Source organism: Podarcis bocagei (genome assembly GCF_964188305.1).
Source record: "Podarcis bocagei genome assembly, chromosome: 2".
Lineage (NCBI taxonomy): Eukaryota > Metazoa > Chordata > Lepidosauria > Squamata > Lacertidae > Podarcis > Podarcis bocagei.
Genome location: NC_138126.1, coordinates 29,448,927 through 29,466,780, shown reverse-complemented (window position 1 = coordinate 29,466,780; position 17,854 = coordinate 29,448,927). Strand labels below are relative to the sequence as shown.

General features: G+C 43.2%; 1 protein-coding gene across 8 annotated transcripts in view; it reads left to right on the top strand.

Annotated features, from left to right (window-relative positions):
* CADPS (calcium dependent secretion activator) overlaps positions 1-17,854 on the top strand; it is a 357,825-nt gene that overhangs the window by 72,473 nt on the left and 267,498 nt on the right. For all 8 annotated transcript variants that reach the window (XM_081183972.1, XM_081183969.1, XM_081183968.1 and 5 more), the window contains exon 3: positions 9,060-9,392. In XM_081183972.1, the coding sequence (XP_081040098.1) occupies positions 9,060-9,392 (333 nt within the window). The remainder of the gene's footprint in view (positions 1-9,059; positions 9,393-17,854) is intronic.

Below are 17,854 nucleotides of genomic sequence, written 5' to 3'. Positions count from 1 at the left end.
AGGTTACATATGCTTCAGGTTACATACACTTCAGGTTACAGACTCCGCTAACCCAGAAATCGTGCTTCAGGTTAAGAACTTTGCTTCAGAATGAGAACAGAAATCGTGCTCCGGCGGCGCAGCGGCAGCAGGAGGCCCCATTAGCTAAAGTGGTGCTTCAGGTTAAGAACAGTTTCAGGTTAAGAACGGACCTCCGGAACAAATTAAGTACTTAACCCGAGGTACCACTGTATTAGGCAACTTTGTCCGGCTCTGTAAATGCCATCACCTTTCACCATGCTCAAAGCAGATTCCAGGCTTTATGCTTCAGTTTGTTAGTAAACTGTACCCTGTTCTTTCGTCATGTCACCCTGAGATCCCAAACCAGATCAGGGTTTGTTGTGACTGTGGGCCACCAGGAACCAAAGTGAGTCTCAGCTAACAAGTCCCATTACTTTCAATGGGAGTTTGTAGCAACTAATAGAAGGCGGATTGGGCCTGTTGTCTTCCATGAAATTATTGCAGTTTGTGTAAATAGCATGATTACAATTTCTTCAGGTAGCATAAATCATTACAGCATGGATGTAGGGAGCAGGTAACCAGGGGTGTGAGGCCTCTGCCTGAGATGCGGCAGCCAGTCAGATGGAGCAGGAGTCAAACCGGGTTCAACCTGTTCCTAACAACTGCAGCTGTTCAGAGGTAGCTAAACTGCAGTCTGTGAGTTCTGTTGAGGTCAACTCCTGAAAAGGTCATGGAACCCATACTTGGCCCTGCACTTGATTTATTTTTGTCTAACAGTGGAGACTCAAGCTGTTTTGACCAGGGCTTTCAGTGGGCTGACCCAGAGAATGAATTTGGAGGATTGTGGCATATTATAGCGCACAGAAATATTAAGACCTGGCCTAGGGCCTGTGCTTTTCACAACACGGTGCTGAAGCCGTCTATTGATTTTTTCTATTATTAAAAAGGAGAAGCACCAGTTAATTGGGTCCTTCTAAGAGGCCTAGCCTAAGGACACTGGTTTTGACAATTCTGGCATGGCAGGAAAGGGGTTTATTAAGTGGTCTGCTTCAAAACCCAGCAATTTTCAGATTGTCCATGAAAGAAAGAAAAACGTTTGAGAACCTCTGCAGTAGCGTGTTTCTTTTTTCCTAACTTTGAGAAAGAAGAGTTTAGATGGCTTTAAGATGGGATTTGACAAACTCACGGAGGATATGTTTTTAACAACTATCGTTGTTGTTGTTGTTGATGATGATGATAATTTATTACTTATACCCCAACCATCTGACTGGGTTGCCTCAGCCACTCTGGACGGCTTCCAACAGAAAATAAAAAACATAACCAAACATCGAAAACTTCCCCATACAACAATGCCTATATGGAATCTTTTTGGTCAGAAGCAGTGTGTCTCTGTGTTCTGTTTCTACATTCCAAGGCAGTGTAGATCTATGTACTATTTCTATGTTCAGAGGTAACGTAGCTCTGAAAATCAGTTGCTGAGAGGCAACAGTTGGGAAGGGTTATTGCCTTTAGGCCATTCTTTTAAGCTTCCAAGAGGCATCTGATTAGCTCCTGTGGGAAACGAGATGCGGGACAAGGTGGGTCTTTGGTCTGATTCAGAAGAACACTTCTTACTCACCAAACTCTTTATGACAATTTTGTGTGTGTGTGTGTGTGTGTGTGTGTGTGTGTGTGTGTGTGTGTGTGCCTAAAGGCTCATGTCCTCACACCACTTATTTTGGAATAGCTTTCAGTGGGCTGACCCAGAGAATGAATTTGGAGGATTGTGGCGTATTATAGTGCACAGAAATATTAACTAACAATTCATCTGAGTAAGTTTACACTGCCTCAGGGGCTTGTTTTTTTTTGGGGGGGGGGGTGTTTTCTAAGCAACAAACAATTGGGAAGGTTATAAAAAGACTAATGCGGAACTGAGGGAGTACTTATCCTACAGTATTCAGTCATTAGATTATTTTGTGTCATTTTTCTCATTCCAGAGGTCATAAATTTCAATTAGGGAGTGCTATTTTCCAATTATATAATATCTTTGTTAAAAGAATCAATATTTTGGCAGTTAATTAGGTTTTTTAGAAATAAGTCTTCTGCGTACTAATTAATCTCTGCGACCGATCATCACGGCATCTATAACTGTTTACAAGTTGTCAGATAGCTCACTTGACATCTCTATACACTCATTGAGTTCAGTTCGCATGGATGAATAATAATCAGGGAAGGAAAACACCATATTTTGGGTATACAACATCCATATGCATTAACATTTGCTTTCATATTTTACATGCAAGCTCCCTTTATGTGTCAGGGGGCCAACTTTGCAGATTTCATGTTTTCCTAACTAGAATTTCTACATACACAGCAAACCAAATGCTAGAGTTAGTATCTGCTGCTGTAAAAGCACTTAGGAACATAGGATGTTGCTTCTTATGGAACTGGACCATTGAACCATCTGGACTAGTATTTGTTTATTTAGAAAAGTTATAGACTGCTAGCAATAATAGGAAGGTTCATTAAATGGAGTCACACCACTGGTCCATCTAATTCTGTATTATCTGCACTGACTGGCAGTAGCTCTCCAAGACATCACCTCCATTGCATGCTAAAGGCATCTGGTCCTTCCTGCATGTGGTGATGGTTGTTTTCTTCAAGCAGTAACCAGCACAACCAACTGGTACCCTTAACATGATTTGATTCTTGCATATTCCTGCTGCTGGTGATGGCGGGTTTGGGTTTTTTGAATGTGTGCCTCCTTGCTCATGAAGAGCAGGCTGTATCAAGATGCTCCTTCAAATCAGAAGTGCCTGATAGCAAAGTCACTCCCAAACCACTTCCATCTCCTTCTCCAGGAAATATGAAAGATGCCATCTTGCTCAGAGTGTCAGGAGGGGACTTGAAACATTCTTCTGCTTCAAGTTTGCAAGGCTAGAGTGAGAATCCTCACACTTCCTTTCTTCCTTTTGTACTCATGCAGTCTGTTATCCTTTTTTATGGAAGTGTCTCTTCCTCCAAGACACGTGGAGAGCATTATAAGCTTTTAGTGCTTTTCCAAGCTCGAGATACTCAATGCAGAAAACTGCTGTGTCCTCGGGTCATCCTTCAGTCCCTTAATTATTGAACATTTGCAGATACATCCCTCTGCTGGCCTAGCATCTTCACAGTGTACTGCATTCATTCCATCCTTGACGCCATTAAGAAAGCAATGCTTTGCGCCTTCCAGGCTGCCAGCAGCCCTCCCTGTTCTGTCAAATTGAGAGAAATGCCTTCTTGTTTCTGATGGGGCGCCATTATCGCCTTGACCCATTTTCCCTTTTCTTTCTTTTAGTCGAAATAAGATCATCTCACGGGCACCCTGCTTTGCCTCTCTTCTTCTCCTATGCGTCTGCTTTGTTTTAGATTCGCTGATCTAAATGGAAGGGCATCTCAGTTGCAAAAAGCTCTGAAAACTGAGTAAACTGTGAGGCAGAGCAGAATTGGGCCATAATGGCTGTGTCCTGCCTCTCCTATGCTTTGGAATGCTGAGAGTCACAAGTGGGGAGAACACTGTTGCCCATAGGTCCTACTTGTGGGTTTTCCATGGACATCTGGTTTGCCATTGTGAGAACAGGATGTTCTTATGTTTTTGTCCATGCTTGTTGTGGAAGCACAAGCTACCTTCAATACCTTTTGAGAGTCCCCCCACTGCTTTAAGTGGCTAGAAGCTCCAGAATTAGCTCTGGCTCCCTTTGCAGGAGAAAGCACTGGAGACATTTGCTGTCTTTTCAAGAGTCTCAGCAGAGCAAGCAGGGAATGCTTCAAGCTTGTGAGGGACACCAGGCAGAGCCAGGAACAAAATGGTAGCTTTGGGGGAGAGCCCAATGCAAAATGGTGACTCAAAGAGGTGGGTGCAAGCATACTGAAATGAGCTGCATATCCAATTACAAGCGCATGTGACTTACTACGGATCCTGGATTCTTTCACCAAATTCTAAAACTGGCCCCTGGAGCTGCTGAAGTGGGCCACTGGAGCTGTGCAATAATAATATATAATAATAATTTATTATTTATACCCTGCCCATCTGGCTGGGTTTCCCCAGCCACTCTGGGCGGCTTCCAACAGAATATTAAAATACAATACTCTATTAAACAATAAAAGCTTCCCTAAACAGGGCTGCCTTCAGATGTCTTCTAAAAGTCTGGTAGTTGCTGTTCTCTTTGACATCTGGTGGGAGGGCGTCCCACAGGGCAGGTGCCACTACCGAGAAGGCCCTCTGCCTGGTTCCCTGCAAGGCAGCCAAATGATGCTCATGTTTCACAAGTTAACACATGTGCTAATAGAAAAAGCAGCAGTCCAAACTTGTGTTTAACAAGTCATCTGCTGGTAACCATAGGATTCCAGGCCGGTGAATGAGGAGGCTGACCGAGGAGCGACGGACCTCTCCATTCCTCCTTTGCCCATTGGCTTGGTTCCCATTCCTCATCAGTCTGTTTGATAAGAGAGTTTTTATTCCTATATTGTAACTAGCCTCCTAAGAGGCTACTATCCTGAATAACAGAGGGATTCCTCTCTATTAGCCTCTTAGCAGGCTAGTAAAACAAACAAAAAACCCAATGCCCTTCAGACTACTAATCCTTTTGGGCTTTTTTTTGAAGACTGGCTGGTGGTTCTTCATGGTGAGCTTTCAGGAGTTCCAGCCCTTCCACTTCATCTCCACCCCCCTGGGGTGTCCTGCCTTCAGAGAAAGGATATGTGTCATGTTTTATTCCCTGCGTGGACGATTCTATCTTCGAGGTGGACATTTCTCTTTCATCTTTTCATCTTTTTTTCATACCTTTGCCAGAAAGAGGTCACTGTTGACAGGTGGCTCCTAGGGAAAGAAAAAATGTCATCTTTCCCTGTTCTTCCCCAGAGCGGCTGTCACAGTGTCAAATGGCTTTCATCCCCTGCGTCTGACCTCTGCTTTGTACTCCATCTGTCTGCATAGAGTGATGAAAAGAGACCCTCAGAATAGTGTGAGGCACAGATTGCTTTTCTTACACTCGACTCTACATAGCAACAAGGTTTGATCTGCGGCCGGTTCTCAAATAGCATCCTGTCACTCACTGGCATCTCCTTCTCCTTTAATTAAAGTGTGGCCACAATGCTCCTAGCAGGCCACAATGTATTGGAAAGTTGTTATGTGAGAAGGTGAGAGGTGGATTTTCTCATCCCGGTTTGTCTGATAATGGCGTTAGGCCAATTGCTTAGGTAATATGTTCTCCTTACAAGACATTCTGAGACATTCTGTTGTTTCTGTCAAGCTACGAGGCATGAGGACACAGAATAATTTTGGTTATTGAAATGGCCTAGTTCTTGAAACTGTTTGGGTAAACAGAAGTTCAGAAAAGCAGGACCCCAGAAAGGGAAAAAATAGATATTAAGGAGTGGGGGTCATGTTCTAGAATGATAGAATTGTATAGTGGGAAGGGATCCCAAGAACCAATCTAGTCCAACCTCCTACAATACAGGAATCACAACTAATAAAGGAATCCCAGCCTCTGGCCATCTGTCAGTTATTCTTTAGTTGTGATTCCTTCATTGCAGGAATGAAGCAGGTGGCATATTATTAAACCACTGTGGTATGATAGCCAATTCACTTTCATGTCTTGCAGACTATTGGCAAGGGTGGCAAAAAAGGGAAACTGAAAAAGTCCCATAAAAATGAACAGAAATGTAGCATTAATGTTGGTGGGTTGCATCATAATGCTTTCCAAAAGGTGAAAGAAAATTGCAGTAGAAGAATAAAGAATTGATCCCAAGCACCTAACCAGAGCAGTCAAAGCTGGAGATGATGATGATGATGATGATGATGATGATGATGATGATATTTATACCCCGCCCATCTGGCTGAGTTTCCCCAGCCACTCTGGGCGGCTCCCAACAGAGTACATATTGGGTACCTAATCAGAGAACTCAAGAGCTATGACATTCTGAATATTACGCGGTAGTTTAAGACCCAAAATAAGAAAGAACATGTTTACTTTGAGCCAAAACATGAATTCTATAAGAAACTACATTGTTATAAAACCAGAAGTGGTTTTCTGGGTGGGCAGAACCACTACCCTAGCATGTGAGTCGCCATGGTTTCCTGGGAGGGGAAGGGACATGACAGCAGGGGGTCTGGTGTGGTGGAAACACATCGTCAGAGCCAAACTGTCACTTCTGCCAGAACATTTGCACCATGCTTTCCTCCCAAGCACCTTGCCCCTGCCCCACTCCCTCCTGGTAAGGGACATCAACCCACCTGCTGGGAAGAAGCATAGTGACTCAGGAGCCACTTCCGTATAAAACTAGTTTATGTTTTGAGCAGAAATGACTTGTTTCCAGCATGTTTGTTGTCCAGTGTAAGACCTTCCGATTCCCTGTATAAGAAATGTGAAGTAAAAATAATCTGAAAATAAATGAATAAAGAAGAAAAGTTTGGATTTGATATCCTGCTTTATCACTACCCTAGGGAGTCTCAAAGCGGCCAGCAATCTCCTTTTCCCTTCCTCCCCCACAACAAACACTCTGTGAGGTGAGTGAGGCTGAGAGACTTCAGAGAAGTGTGACTGGCCCAAGGTCACCCAGCAGCTGCATGTGAAGGAGCGGGGAAGCGAACCCGGTTCCCCAGATTACGAGTCCACCACTCTTAACCACTACACCACACTGGCTCTCTGGAAGAATGGCATTCCAATAATTTTGGGTTTTTAAAACATTTATTCGAATGCACAGCCCATCTCATCTAGAAAGCTCAAGTCAGGTATTAACAATAAATAATTTTTAAGAGCTAAATACTAAAAGAGCTAAGTAGAAAACAGTGCCAAGGCCCCTCAGTCCTTGACTTGTTTAACTCTTACCTGCCCACCCCATGCCAATTCAAAGAGAACAAGGTCTTACAAAACATCTGAAAAGGCTCAAACTTGCTTGGAACTGGCCACAGGAGTAGTATAAAGCAGGGTGAGCAATGGATCTTGAGAGACACTTCCGAAAGATCAAAAAATATTTCAGTGGTGTCAATACTGGGCTAAGGGTGGAGAGATTCATTCAAAGCCTCTCTTGTTTGTGAAGCTCATCTTGGGCCACACACTTTTCTTTAGGCCAACCTACTGCATCAAGACTCTGCCTATCTGCTTGGACACCAATACCCCAAAGATCCCCCAGTCTTGCCCCTACTGGTGAGCACAGTGCAGCGGCATTGTGAGGATAAACATGGGTGGAGATTAGACGTATGGCACCTTGAGTTTATTAGTGGAAGAAGAAGAAGAAGAAGAAGAAGAAGAAGAAGAAGAAGAAGAGGAGGAGGAGGAGGAGTTTGGACTTGATATCCCGCTTTATCACTACCCTAAGGAGTCTCAAAGCAGCTAACATTCTCCTTTCCCTTCCTCTCCCACAACAAACACTCTGTGAGGTGAGTGAGGCTGGGAGACTTCAGAGAAGTGTGACTAGCCCAAGGTCACCCAGCAGCTGCATGTGGAGGAGCGGGGAAGCGAACCCGGTTCACCAGATTACAAGTCTACCTCTCTTAACCACTACACCACACTGGCTCTCTGAAAAAGCTCCTGAAACTTCAGGTTTTCCATAATGTATCCACATTCTAGTGTCCTCTCCTTCCTGACCAATTTTGGTGGCAGATGTCAACAGAGAATAAATTAACTCAAAAGCACACAAAGCATGTGCTTTTCCAATGAGGACACTGAGGGAGGGACAAAGGCTCAGTATGATGGTCAGCATCACCTGCTTTGCAGGTTTAAGGTCCCAGGTTCAATCCCTAGCATCTCCAGTTAAAGGAGTTCAGGTAGCAGGTAATGATAAAGAGTCCTGCCCGAGACTCTGGAGAGCTGCTTCACAGTCCTAAACATGTCTACTTAGAAGAAAGTCCTACTGCACTTTACTTTAAAGCCCTAAACAGCCTCGGTCCAGTATACCTGAAGGAGCATCTCCACCCCCATCATTCTGCCCGGACACTCAGGTCCAGCGCCGAGGGCCTTCTGGAGGTTCCCTCGCTGTGAGAAGCCAAGTTACAGGGAACCAGGCAGAGGGCCTTCTCGGTAGTGGCACCCGCCCTGTGGAACGCCCTCCCACCAGATGTCAAAGAGAAAAATAACTACCAAACTTTTAGAAGACACCTAAAGGCAGCCCTGTTTAGGGAAGCTTTTAATGTTTAATAGGTGATTGTATTTTAGTGTTTTGTTGGAAGCCGCCCAGAGTGGCTGAGGGGACCCAGCCAGATGGGCGGGGTATAAATAATAAATATGTTGTTGTTGTTGTTGTTGTTGTTGTTGTTGTTGTTGTTGTTGTTGTTGTTACTTCTAGGTAAGTGTGGTTTAGATTGCTGCCTGACAATACTGGGTAGCTCAGTGGTCTGACTTTTTTGCTGAATGAACATGGGTACAGGGGCCAGTCTCCCAGCACAAGCACATACAGCAAAATGGATGGATAGATGGATGTGCAGTTTATAAGTGACAAGATATGTGATTTACACACTTTCCCCTACACTGAAAGACTTTCGTTGTCAGGCATTTGTCATGTTTGAATTGCCCCTGAGAGAAGAAGTGAATAGCAGAGCCTGAATCTGATTATGTAGTGACTTTTATCAAAATCTGTGTTCAGCTTAAAATGTCATTCCATTTCCTGATGGTTGCTTACATGGCTGCCAAAGTTCTCATTGGGAAGAAAAATATGTCCTTTTTTCTTGTTTCTTTTTTTTAAAAAAGAAAAGGTTTGCAAAGTATAGATGCTGTGTGTACTCAGTGCTATTTTTCTAGGGAAAAGAGGGGCTGGAACTCACAGTGAACAACTCCCTTGTTCTCCCTTGTTCTTTTTTAATGGAAATGGTGCCCACCTGAAAAAAAGTCATGGCTTACTATTCCAGTTCACCGGGTCTAGCTGTAAACACAGGATGGGATGCTATATTCCTTGACTACTGTCTAGTGCGTACTGTCCAGTGCATAAGCCACTAGACAGTATTTCCTAATGTGATTTGCTTCCAGTCATTTCACAGCCAGCATGTTCTGAAACAGCCAGGAGGGGAATCGAGATTTCATTTTATCCTATTGTTTTACTTGCAGGTGTTTCTGAAAAGTGACCGTGTTGCCAGAATGGTTCAGAGTGGTGGTTTCTCGGCCAACGACTCTCGGGAAGTCTTCAAGAAACATATTGAAAAGAGGGTCCGGAGTCTCCCCGAGATCGATGGCCTCAGCAAGGAGACTGTTCTGAGTTCCTGGATGGCAAAATTCGATGCGATCTATCGCGGTGAAGAGGATCCTCGCAAAGCACAAGCCAGGATGACCGCGAGTGCTGCTTCAGAGCTGATTCTCAGCAAGGAACAACTGTATGAGATGTTCCAGAACATCTTGGGTATCAAGAAATTTGAGCACCAGCTTCTTTACAATGCGTGTCAGGTAAGACTCCCTATTTTCCAGGAGAATACCAGCTGTTTGTATATGAGTGTACCCATGTGGATTTCTACTCTTACTATGGCATTGGCCTGTACATTGGTTTAATTTTCAGGAGAATAACAAGGAAGTCTTTCAACGGTGATGATTCATGGGTGCTTCCCACAGGCTTTATTTTGCATGTATTCTTGTGGGAGGATATTGAGTGTGACAACTTACATGCCGTCTCATCAGCATTGCTACTAAACTCTGACTCTGCAGCTGGCTTGTACGCTATCTGTTCACTCTTGTCTAGCTGCCTAAGAGACGGGATGTGCTCCGCCGTGCTGCACATCAAGAGGATGGTGCTGTTAGAGGAAGGGCTTTCAGGAATAGCTGTTTGCAGAACTAATTTTGTATAACATCAGCAGTGCGTACAGAGGTGACAACCTCTGGCCAGAGGGCTTTGACAGCCTCTGTTGAGCAGCAAGCCAGGCACAGGGCCAGGCACCAGGGTCTGACAATGAGTAGTGGTGATCAGGCAGAGGACAGTCAGATGGGAAAGGAGGAGCCGGGGAGGTGAAGCTGGGGTGGAATTTGATCATCAGTCACCCAGCATGCAGCTCCTCATGGTGGACTTAGAAAAGGAGAGTGAAGCCGCTTTGTGATGAACCGAGAGTAGCTTGCCATGGGGAGCCCACGTTGCAAAGAACACAGAAATGTCAATATAAGAAGGAAGCAAAAGGACGACTGATCTTCCTACCTCCCTGCAGGTTGACAGTTTTGTTGAAAATGAATTGTGGCATTGAGAGTCTCCTTCTGCGCTCCTGCCCCTATTTCAGTGAAATTTGCATTAAGCTTTTTTATGAGTATCCTTTCTTCTTGGAATCTCTTGTTCTGCAAATACCCACTTTCTGGCTGATCTCTACGGGTGTGTTTTTGTGGTAGCATTTTTCCAGTGGGCTGTTGGTGGAGCTATTGTGGTGGGTGCAGGCATCTTACACTGGCATTTGGTGCCAAAACTCAACTGTGAATATTCCAGGACTAAATGGTGATAGAAGGGGCAGTGTGTGGGCAAATATTATCTTTTTTTAGTGAAGTGCAGAACCCTTCATCCGCCCTTCTTCTCTATAGTCTCTTAATCTCTGCAAGGGAGTAGCCACAGTATTTTTCCACATGAAAAGTATTTAAATTAAAATAGAACTGAGGAGGCTTGCATAAGTGAAAGAATTAGATGAGAGCCGGCATGGTGTGGGTAGTTAGAGTGTTGGACCAGGACCTGGGTTCAAATCTCTCCTCAGCTATGAAGCTCGCTGGGCCAGTCGCTATCTCTGAGCCCAGCTTGCCTCCCAGGTTGTTGTAAAAATAAAACGGGGAGCAGCTATCTTGAGCTTCGAGAATGTAACAAAATAAATAAAGCTGAAGCTACCATGAGAGTTGAGGCAAGTGTAAAAGGTACATGTGAGCAAAGTTTGTGCCACATAGACTAGGAGTCCCCAAGTTGCAGGCTGTCAGCTTGCTGTGGTCTGCAGTGTGTTTGTGTAAAAAAACAAGTTTACACAGTGCATCCAGCACAGTGCATTTAAATTGCTGCAACAGGTGAAAAAAACATTGAGTGGTCTGGTAAGATCTTCAGCAATTTTCAAGTGGGACAAAATAAGTCTGGGAACCACTGACAGGCCTAACCTGGTGCCTTTCATAGGTTGTTGTTGTTTAGTTGTGTCCAACTCTTCGTGACCCCATGGACCAAAGCACGCCAGGCACTCCTGTCTTCCACTGCCTCATGCAGTTTGGTCAAACTCATGCTCAGCCTTTCAGAGGTTACTGGACTGTAATTCCTACCACCTTTGAACATTGACCATGTTGGCTGGGAATGATAGGAGTTGGTCTAAAACATATGTAAGGCGCCAGGTTGAGAATGGCTATTTTATGGATTTTTTTCGGGGAGAGGGGGGCAGGAAGAGTGAAGAGAACCTGATAGGTTAGCCATTGAATCTCCTAGTTCCCTTCCATCAAGTTCATGCAATGTCATGATTTATATACCAAGGCATTGCTCTTCAGCCTCTCTGTCCCCAGATGTTGTTGAACTACGGCTCCATCATCCCTCACCATTGGCTAAGCTGTCTGGGGATGATGGGTTTTGTAGTCCCACAGCACCTCAGGAGACAAGGCTGAAGAACTAAAGGAGAATGATATGATTCTGATATATCACTTTTTAGCCTAATATTCATTGACTGTTCCTTTTTATATGAGCATGCTTACAGATTTCCCTTCTTCTTTTTGTCCTCCAAATTCACAGCAGTGCAGCTCTTTTTTTAGAGCAAATTCAGTCATTTGGTACTTTCGTTTTCAGATTTGCATATTCATTCCCAGGAGACGAGGATTATATTTGTTTCATGAATAGATTAATTTCCTCGCTTTTTTTCATCTCTCTCCTCCTCGAAGTCAAAAAAGAGAGAAATATTCCACAGTTCAAAAGAACACAGTGGGCATTGCTGTTCTGATTAATAACCCTGCTGCCCAGCCAAGGAGAGAATAAAGGAGAGAATTAGGGAAATGAAGAGGCAGAAGGATAACTTCAAAGGGATTGCTAATTCTGGGTTTACTCCATCACAGCTGCAGTCTCCTGCCTGGGAGCTGGGCTTGCACACCATTCTGTCTCCTGCCCTACATCTTTTTTATAAAAAAAATCGCCCACACCTCAGGCTGTGCTGGCTGCTTACATTATCATGTGACAACTGGAGACAGATCACATAGTAAAAGCAAAAATGTGAAATATTGGTGCCGGGAGCAAAAGGATCCTGAGTCTCTGTGGATAAGGATAGAGGAGCAATGCAATAACTAGGTTACAGCAGCATGGGGAGGTCTACATGTCCTTGAAGATCCCATTAATACTAGCAATCATATTCTCTCTCCTGCTCAGTACCAGTCGGTCACAATTACTGTGTCGCTTCCAGATGGACATACCATTTAAGAATCATGGAACTGTAGAAGGGAAGGGGGCCAAGGGTCATCTAGTCCCACCCCCTGCAATGTAGGAATCTCAGCTAAAGCATCCATGACAGATGGCCATACAACCTCTGTCAGGAGTTCAGCCTACACTCGAGTAGGACCCTGGCAGAGACACATGCCTGACTGGCATGTTCCCTCCCTCCTGGTCGATCGTTCGGGAGCTTCATAAGCTTTCTTCAGCCCGAACATCACAGCGACCGATGTCAACCGACACCAGCACACTTAGGGATCCGCAGAGTTTGCGCATCATGCGTATGACAGACCTCAGCAACTCAGCATTTTGGCTAATCTACTTTATTTACATATAAAACACAGGGAGCACTGCAACATGGCTCCCTCTCTCTATAGCAAAGAGAGAAAGAACAAAGGACAATAGTCCCACTCCAGCTCAGTGATATAGTTTCAGTGGTACAGGATATGCCTATATTCATGCATGCAGAAAGCGTCAGGTCCAATCCTTGGCATCTTCAGTTAGTAGGTGATGTAGAAGATCTCTGCCTGAGACTGTATGTTAAGCCACTGCTGGATGTATGAGACAATCCAGGAATAGATACTTAATATCAGACAGCTTTTGAAGGACCACTATGTTAAAGTTTTTTTGTGTGTGTGTGTGTGTTGTAAAAAATATATATAGTTTTTTGGGTTTTAGAAATTTACAGTCAATTATCCAACAACCAACATGAAAAGAGAATTCCAAAGAATCTCCTGAACTTCCCTCCTCCCCTTTGGGGGTCCTTATATTAAGTTTTTCCTCCAGCATCTTTTCTATTAACCCAAATCTTTTAAATCTCTATTATACTCCAAATTCAACATTGAACTACAAGTGTTATTCCAATCCTACTAACGATTTAAATTGTTTACAATGGTTTTTAAGGTAAATTATATATATTCCCCATTCCTTATTAAAATTTTGATCTTCCTGGTTCCTGATTCTTCCGGTCATTTTTGCCAATTTGGCATAGTCCATCACCTTAATCTGCCATTCTTCTCTGTTAGGGACTTGGTTTTCTTTCCATCTCTGGGCCATTAACATCCAAGCAGCAGTGGTCGCATACATAAATAGCCTTTTCTGATCCATTGGAATTTCAGCACCTAGAATCCCTAAAAGAAAAGCTGGGGGAGAGGAGTTATGAAAAGGTTATTTTATACATTTTTTTCAGTTCATTGTATATCATTTCCCGATAAGGTAATGGCTACAAGTGGGCTGCAACCCAGCCAAAGCTCTCGGGAGTTTCAAACAGGAGTGAACAGAGAAGGAAGTAGTGTGTCAGAAAGGGAAGAGGGGGGAGCTGATCCAATCCCTTCTCCGAGTCGGCTAAGGGGAGGGCTGTTGGACTGGAAACAAAGCAAGCATCACAAGGCACTAGTAGTTCTCTATCTTCTGTAGAATCTGGAAGGGTCATCTTGATTGATGATGTCGGAGGCTCTGTTAGAGCCTTCAGGAGCTCCATTTGTTTTGACAATAAATCATCCTTCTTCTTTTTTAAGAAAGTCTTTATTAATTTTCACATAAACAAGTGTACATGAGTTACATAACATACAAAACAGAAAACACTACAAATGAATAAAAACAATAAAGTAAGAAATCATCCTTTTTAATTAACTACGCTTACTGTGTGATCAAGCCGGGGACTGGACCTCTGACATTTGTTGACAGAAAACAAACTATAGTGAGTCTGCTGGGCTAGGTTCACACATTCAAACAAACTATAGTTAGGCCAGGCAAACTATGATTTAGCATTATGTGTGAAATACTGAAAGCAGACAGGTCTGCTTGGTGAACCACTGCTAGGAAGTATTCCAAGCAATCATATTTGTAGCCAGCATTTGCTGGTTGGTGCGAAGGCAGCCTCCCGTGGGAATGCACACAACTTGAATTAACTATTGTGGGAAATCTTGGCTGAGCTAAAGGGGCTGGAGAGGAGCAAAACAGCTATGATCTCCTTCCCATGAGCCCACATGTTTGCTCTAAGACATCGTTTGGCTTAGCATGACATGCAAACACGGCCATTATCAAGTTGATATGTATGTAGAAGTACAATTCCAAAGAGGTGGAGAGGAAACCCCAGATTGGGGGTAGGTGGGGGATAGAGATTACATCAAAAACTGTATGACAATTGGTCTCTAAGATGGAGTCTTATCATTATACCAGCAGAAAACACTGTTCCATTGATGCCACTCCTCTGTTCAGCTCTCTTTCAAATCTTTGCTTCCTGCCTTCTGTAAAGGCCACACTTTAAAATCCCTTTTACAAAACAACATTTGCTCCGTGGGTCTCGTATTGTCAGAAAGGACTGGGGGAAGCTCATTAGGTAACCTGCCTGGCAAGACTCTCCCTGTGGGCTGAGTTCACCCATGCGCCGAGTGTAAAATCTCCGCAGCTGGTTTTAATGCTTGGGTGATGCAGTGCCTAGCTTTATTTATGTTCTTTTATTGCTCATTAAACCAGCAAACCTACAATTAATTAAGGATTTGTTAGAAGTACGTATTTCAGTGAGAACGCAAACACTTAACACAAGGATTACTTTGCTATTTTTAATATGTGTATGATAAGGATGATAATTAACAGAGATTCTCTAGGGGGAGAGCATCTTATATAAGCCATCTCTTTGGAAGAAAATAAAACAGAGCTCCAAGCTTTAGCCATATCGGGAAGGGTTTAGCTATTTCATGAGGGTTTTTGTGTTTGTGAATCAGTATATGTGGAGATTAAAATGATAATACCCAAGAAAAGCTGGACACTGTGATTACAATTTGCCGTGACCAATGCTTGGCCTAGACCTTTCCCCCCCCCCCACCCCTCATTAGATCTCTCAGTAGGTTTATTTTCATCTCCTTCAGTTCATTTCCTGCACTGCTTCCTGAAGCTACTGATGAAAATATTTTTTAAAAAGAAAGAATCTAGGGACCCAGAGGTAGAGTTCAGAGCTGTTTTCCAGCCAGGCTCTGGGTATGATTTATATGTGATAAGTACAGAGTCATGAAACAGCTAAGGAACTGAACAGAAATAATAATACTAATACTAATAATAATATGTTGCACAGTTTGATTAGATAAGAGCCTCTTAAATATCAGTATAAACTGAAACTACCAGCAGATCAAAATCCAGAAATACAGTAGAGACAACCTAAAACCACCAACCAGATATGCAAGTATGTATTTATAAATTGCAATTATTATTATTATTACTACTACTACTCCTACTACTTCTCCTCTCACATCTGCTGCTATCTCCCCAAATTAAGTTCACACTGAAAGGGGGGAGGGTTGCACACACTCCACCCCTCACCAGGGAGCAACCACAATCCCCACACCTCAGCCCAATAATACCCATAAAAACAATGTGCACTATTTAATAAGTAAAGAAATGCATGCAGCTACCGCCCTGAAATGTGCAAAGATTCTTTGTGACAACTTGGTTGGTTAAGGAAGGGTGTTGGTTAGCTAGGATGTTGGTAAGGTGTTGGTTAGCTAGTGGTAGTAAGTGTTGTAAGGACAGCACTTTGGTGGCTCAGGTGATGATTTGTGGAAGGTGGACATGTGGGGGGGGGAATGAGGATGACCGAGGAACCTTGATTGGCTAGAAAGGAAAAACAGTACAATCAGAACCAAAGGTGTCAATACAGAAGTGCAATGCGGGTAGAAGAGTATTCTGAGTCACTTTGAAACCAGCCACAGGAACTTGGGAAAATTTCTATTAGGAGACTCCCAATCATAGCTGTCAACTTTCAGATTTGAAAATAAGGGATCAGCAGCCTCACCTGTCCCGGGGAAAGTCTAGGGGATATCTAACAATCCGAGATAGCAGCGGGAAGCAGTGGAAAACAGAGCTGAAAGAAGGGAATTTCCCACACAAAGAAAGGGAAGGTTGATAGCTATGCCCCCAATGGGTCCTGAGACAATGTATTGGCACTAAGAGGCTGCCGGCTTCCATACCGGGGGTTAAAATGAAAAGCAGACCAGTGGCATATGCTCTTAAATTTGCAACACCAACCAACAACAACAAAAAGCTGCTTAATATAATCAGTATAAAGATTATGTGATGAAGTTACCTTACACTCAAAAGTAGAGGAAGCAGTGAAGCCTTTTACTAGCAGTTTGATGCAATACATAATATGCTTTCTGGAAGAAGGCTCGTCTTATTTTGACTTTCACTTGCACAATTTATCCATGCTGGTGTTAGAAAGCCATATACTTTTCTCTGTTGGAATGCCATAATTTTCTACACAACTCCTGGTATAATGCTGTGATTGCAACTAATCAGTCAATCACTCATGCTTAGATAAGCATACTTTGGATTTTCATTTTTCTTCTCCAAAATGATTTTGCCGTTATATAAGCTTTGGAGTATGGCTGAGTGTGGGGTTTTGCACTAAGGTGATGAGCATGTCTTTCAGCGTCCATATTGACAAAAAGCTGGGTGAATTACAAAGTTCAGGCTCTGGGATTAGCAAACGAGCATTCACGGTGTTGTTGTTTCGATTGCTTCCAAAAGCATTTCAGCAAAGCCCTTATGTGCATTTAGCATTAGCACATCCAGGACTTTGGTGCCAAGTGATTAATTACAAAAGCAGATCTTTCCTCAGATATATCTACAAGAGATTCAAGGAGACAGTTCCTCCCTTCTCCCACCTCTCATATTGCTTTTCTTCTGTGCCTTGTAGTGAAATGTTGCAGCATCATTATTTACATTAACTTCCACTTAGCAAGTGCCTTTTATCTAGGCACTGTGCATTGCATTTACGGTTGAGGCAAAGTTTTGTTATGCTCAAAGCAAGGCATATTATGCAGCAGTGAATTGAATCACCAGAGGTCACAGTTTGATGCAAGGTGAGAGCCAGAAATAGACTCTGGGCTTCTGGTCTCTTCTAATCCTATTCTCTCTTGCATTGCCACTCTCACAGTTTATTTCAGGTGAGCTTAAAAATTGTTGCAGGCTTTCCATGGCACCTGAATGATGTCAAAGCAGAAAGCATTTATATCTGATTTTGGATGAGGGAGAATGTATTCAGAAACCAGAAGATATTAGAAAGTGCTTCCAGAGATATTTTAGAAAATTGTTTACTCAAGGACCCCAAGTGGAGACTGAGATAGATAATTTTCTAGGAAGTTATGGCCTCCAAAAATTAACACAAGACAAGCAAACAGCCCTGAATTACAAAATAACACAACAGGAGATTGAAAGTGCCATTCAGAACATGCAATTAGGCAAATCTCCAGGTCCAGATGGGCTTACCTCCAAATACTACAAGACATTGAAGGAATATTTGGTTCAGCCATTAATGGAGGTATGTAACCAAATTATGGAAGGAAAGGGGGCACCCGAATCGTGGAAAGAGGCATTCATCACCTTGATTCCTAAATTGGAATCTGAAAAGACTCAACTCAGGAATTATCGCCCTATCTCACTCCTAAATGTGGATTACAAAATTTTTGCTAACATTTTGGCAAACAGATTGAAAAAAGTCTTGAATGAA